Here is a 4,896-nt window from a genome sequence, read left to right on the forward strand (position 1 = left end):
CCAGCATTTCGAAACATTGTCAGTGAGATCCCAGTCGCAACTAGCAATAATGACAAGGTAAGCTCATTTTCACTGTACAATTGCTATTACTCTACAAATAGTTCTGGTAAATATGTATCACGGTGAAGAAAACAAAAACTCATGTTGAACAAAATAATGATGATGCAGGCTAGCTACTAATGTTAGTCCCACCTAAACCATCTATTTTTGAAATGTATTTCACTAACCTAGCAGACCGAACTGGAATTTGAATATTAACATTGAAATTGTGGAACGCGCAATTTGTTTCTGCCTAAAGCAAAAACAATGCATCACTATGCTTTGAAGGTAAGTAATAAAGAGATTAAAAAAACACTTTGTATCTTGTCTTAGGAGGTTTACAATACTATACAAATGAAATGAATTGTACTGTTTTTAGGCTTAACTTAAGCTAACCTTCCACTGAATGTGTAATGAGCTACATTTAGAAGGGCAAATCCATATTTTCAGTTATGTTGGTAGAGTAACATCAAAGTAATACAATAGTAGTGTAATACTTTAAGTTTCAAATACAGTAATTTTGTAATGTAATTACTTTGAAATTACAGTAATAAGTCAAATAATTACAGTTTAAGTAATTACAGGTATTACAGTTTAAGTAACTTGCCTAACACTGCATTTGAATTATGCATATACAGTGAGTGATATGCATTTTTCTAGACACTTTACAATGGATAAATTAATCATATACTCACACATTCGTACTCTAGTGGTGGTTAACTACATTGTGTAGGCACAGCTGCCTTGCGGTAGGCCGAGCATCCCTCATGTCACTGCATGCTCACCAACTGACAGCAGGTATGTGTCGAGCAAGAGCGCCTGGTTTGTGCTGTTCCTAGTTAGGCACAATCTGTGTCACCCGGACAAGGTTTGGCATTTTTTGCTGAAATCTTTAGTTTTCAATGTACGTTACACTGGTATAGCTGTGTTTTATTTGTCCTTATAACGCACCAACAACTTTGTTTTTCTTATTGCAACTCTCTTTCTGAACCAAGTCTTCACATGCGCACAATGGTGGTATAGTCAATTGCATGAGAGGAGAAAGCATAATGATAGAGTTAACATTTTGATTTACTTTTGGCAATTGATCTGAATTAAAAAAAAAAAAACAGTCTGTTCTTAAAAGAAGTTTAGGAGTTCCTGGAAATCTCAAGACTTCAGGCAACTGGAGAACAACAAGAGCTCTTTTTTTTTTAATCATTCGGTCATAATATCTGTTTGGAAAAAAACAGATTTCAGATCACAAAACAGGAAGGTTCCAATGTAATTTAATAAAGCAGAATTATGGACCCGCTGCAGCTCGCCTATCAATCCGATATCGGGACGGGGCACGCTGTGATCTTCCTGCTACATCGCGCTCTAGTTCATCTGGAGAAGCCCGGCAGTGCTGTGAGGATTCTATTCTTCGACTTCTCCAGCGCTTTCAACACCGTCCAGCTGGCTCTTCTGAGGGACAAGCTGGAGCGGGCTGGCAGTTTGGATCCTGGACGACCTCACAGACAGGCCCCAGTTTGTGAGAGCCCAGGACTGTGTGTCTGCCCCCCTAACCTGTAGTGTGGGAGTCCCCCAGGATACAGTGCTGCCACCCTTCCTCTTCACCCTCTACACTGCAGACTTTAGATACAACACGGACGGTTGTGTCCTGCTGAACTTTTCGGATGACCCTGCTGTCGTCGGCCTGAGCAATGGCAACGATGATGCAGAGTACAGAAAACTGACGCAGGACTTTGTGGACTGGTGTCGGCTAAATCACCTCCTCATCAACGCAGGAAAGACCCAGGAGATGGTGGTGGATTTCCACAGACACCAGTTCGCCCCTCACTGGTGAACATCCAGGGAATAGACATTGAGAGAGTGGCCTCTTACAAGTACCTGAGTGTTCACCTGAACCATAAACTGGACTGGACTCACAATACAGATGCACTGCACAGGAAAGGTCAGTGCAGGCTCGACCTTCTTAGGACACTGAGGTCTTTAGGAGTGCAGCCATTCTGTACGGTGTGGTCTGCTGGAGCAGCAGGATCACTGAGAGGGAGAGGAAGAGGCTGGACAAGGTCATCAGGAAGGCCAGCTCAGTCTTAGGCTGTTTTCTGGACTCGGTGCGAGAGGTGCGCGACAGGCGGATCCTGACAAAACTCACATCTATGCTGGACCATGAGTCGCACCATCTGGCCTGGAGAGCAGCTTCAGTGACAGACTGATCCACCTTCACTGTGTGAAGGAGAGATTCCGCAGGTCTTTCTTTCCTGCTGCTGTGAGATTCTATAACAAACACTGCTAAAATCACTGGTACAGTTAGTTACTGATGCTGTACAAAAATTTATTATTTATCGTGTGCAATAATATACCCCACTGTGCAATACATTTCCAAAAAAATATATCCTACCCAATGTAGTGTATCTGTCTCGTATATACAGTATACTGCATCCTTCCTATATATATATATATATATATATATATATATATATATATATATATATATATATATATATATATATATATATAATGTAATCTTTCTTATCTGGCATGTCACTTGTTTTATCCCTAAGGCTGTTGCCAATGCAATAGAAGATTCGCTTACTCTTACAGAACGACAAGATCAAAACAGTGAAAGATGAAACATTCTGCCAAGGAAACACCGGTTACTACTGTACATTGGAACTATCATAATATATCATGATCCAAACTATTATGAACAAGATGAGACAAGCACATAAACGCATGCATTCACACACACTCACACACTAAAAATACACATTTTGGAGGTTTTGACAGGTGCTATTTTGTATTTAAAGCCAGATCAAGCTGTCTATACATTATGAACATGCAATGTGTCATTTGTTTACTGTAGATTGTAGAATATATAAGGAAAAAGTAATACGTCCATGATTTTCCCATAACTTCGAGGATTTTAGATTTGTGATACTGTGACAAAATTCCATGAATGTGTCCATGATCAAATCTGTCAATTCCACACAAAGCACAATTCACTTGACTGAAGGCTCATTCAGAACTATGAAACCATCTGCTACTTTCTGCTGGTACTCCCTCTCTGATCGTTTTCTTCGGTATACGTCATCTGAAAAGAAAAGGATTCAAACAAGACTGAAATTAGGAAACAATCTTGTGCGAAATTTTAATCATTAGCATTGATGGACAACACCCGTGATGAGAATTATACAGAATTTTAATTCGTTTGAGGATTTACTGTCATTTCAACTTAACTTACCCGATATACAGTCCAATTGACATTTTTATACATCTTTCCAGAGTCTAAAGATTTATTGCCGTAAATGATTTATTTATCAATTTTCAATTATTTATGAATGTATTCATTCTTAATATTTGTTTTAAATGTTGAGTGTTTGGACAAAGGTCGTGCCAAACAGAGCAAACTATTTTATGAAAAATTATATTTAGTTTAGAAACGTGCGGGAGTAATCAAATTACAGAGCTGTTCTGTTAAAAAATAAAACAATGAGGACAGACCAATCTAACCAAATGACAGAAACTGAGCGTGTCACTTAGCCAAGTTGCACTCACAGAACGATTCTTTTCCTATTCGCACGTTGATCATGATCCACTCCATGACACCTCCAATGCAAAAAAAAATGGGAAGAAATCTATACGGACCAAAACGACGTTTCCCCGGAACGAGACCCAGAAAATATCGTAGTGTGGTACTCCTTTGAAGCATCCTTGAAACGTGTCAATAAACACACAAGTTTAAGACAGCTTCCATGAACGAGTTGCGTTTTGCAACTGTCCTTTCCAGTGGTGTATATGAGTGCGTTCGTTTTATTACACATTTTTACATACACGACAGTTTAGTCAGATTGTGAGCGTGTCTTCGGGGCTCAAGGCAACGTTTTGTACATAGCAAGCGCACCCACGATGACGTAACATCCGGGGGTGTATGCGTAGTTCCTGTTGGACCAAACCAGTGTTATACTGTATGTAAAAATGTGTTCTACAAATTCTACTAGTAATATTTGATAACCTGAAATATAGTTATTCCCCCTAAATATGAATTATTATACTATCTTCCTCATAAGATTCATTGCAACTGACAGCCTTCTTTACATGTTTTTTTTTTTTTTTTTTTATACATTTGCAACTATTGGGAGATTTACCTATTGTACTTTATCACTGGAGGAAAAATGGCTAGAATGAATGCCACATTATTAATCTACAAGGGGAAACTATACTATGCACTTGCGAGTAAGGTTAAGCCATAACACCAAAGAATGACAAATAGAAACACGGATTTATTGATGGAAATTGTAACAGCACGACAAGTCAAAACAAGACACCAACTACACATCGAAACACATAGGCTACATACATGAGACACATGCAACAACACAAGACAGAAGAAAGTACCATTAAGGTTATACCGATGAGACTTTCTTTCAAGCTCCACCATGGGCTCGTTATATACACGAGGGGTGTATGACATTTGAACTATTATGTCTCAGAAGCATTGATGCATGGCCCAAGGCGCTTCAGTGTCATTGGAGCGACTATTCAGCCCTTGACAGGGACTATGTAGAAAAATAAATGTTCAAAAATCTTTTATAGTTTTTCTGATGCTTAAATCTTTTCATAACATATGTACACACTCAGATAACTCCACTTTTGTTCCAATAGGCCATTTTTCACCAGTGTGTAGAAGTTCCCCAACAACTTGCAAAACCCTTATTGACCCAGAAGGATGTCAGAGCTGGTTTGATTCTATTTTCAGTTGTGTCACTCACCTGAGGTACGTATAGTATGAAAGGCCTACCTAAGAATCCAAATGGATATTATTTGTCACCCTGACAGGGATTTGAACTCTGTTTCTCTGTATCCAAAATT

At 38.9% G+C, this 4,896-nt stretch overlaps 2 protein-coding genes across 9 annotated transcripts in view; both read right to left on the reverse strand.

Annotated features, from left to right (window-relative positions):
* Positions 1 to 1,291: 1,291 nt before the first annotated feature.
* Positions 1,292 to 3,879, reverse strand: uqcc5 (ubiquinol-cytochrome c reductase complex assembly factor 5). Of its 7 annotated transcripts, none has more exons than XR_015868297.1 (4): positions 3,583 to 3,879; positions 2,180 to 3,118; positions 1,951 to 2,084; positions 1,292 to 1,860 (listed from the first exon to the last, which is right to left on the reverse strand). XR_015868297.1 is itself a non-coding variant. In XM_088438154.1 (2 exons), exons 1-2 carry the CDS (start codon positions 3,734 to 3,736, stop codon positions 3,027 to 3,029), a joined length of 246 nt encoding a protein of 81 aa, XP_088294280.1. In that variant the 5' UTR covers positions 3,737 to 3,879; the 3' UTR covers positions 1,292 to 3,026. The 7 variants fall into 7 exon arrangements, 1 of the variants encoding a protein (XP_088294280.1); XR_015868299.1 differs by having other exon boundaries at positions 1,292 to 1,717; positions 1,793 to 1,860; positions 1,951 to 3,118; XR_015868289.1 differs by having other exon boundaries at positions 1,292 to 2,064.
* A 408-nt stretch (positions 3,880 to 4,287) lies between these two features.
* The window catches only part of kctd6b (potassium channel tetramerization domain containing 6b), a 5,254-nt gene continuing 4,645 nt past the window's right edge, over positions 4,288 to 4,896 (reverse strand). For both annotated transcript variants that reach the window (XM_088436398.1, XM_088436405.1), the window contains one exon: positions 4,288 to 4,896. This exon is cut by the window's right edge and continues 1,393 nt beyond it. The gene's annotated coding sequence lies outside the window, so the exon portion shown is untranslated.

Source organism: Hippichthys cyanospilos, chromosome 2 (assembly GCF_059441005.1).
Source record: "Hippichthys cyanospilos isolate Australia breed blue-spotted pipefish chromosome 2, RoL_Hcya_1.0, whole genome shotgun sequence".
NCBI classification, from domain to species: domain Eukaryota; kingdom Metazoa; phylum Chordata; class Actinopteri; order Syngnathiformes; family Syngnathidae; genus Hippichthys; species Hippichthys cyanospilos.

Excerpts from the sequence above, each read along its gene's own strand:
- uqcc5 (XM_088438154.1), bottom strand. The coding sequence starts at position 3,736 with ATGCTTCAAAGGAGTACCACACTACGATATTTTCTGGGTCTCGTTCCG. Across the intron at positions 3,119-3,582 it reads AATAGGAAAAGAATCGTTCT|ATGACGTATACCGAAGAAAA; the intron begins GTGAGTGCAACT and ends TTTTCTTTTCAG.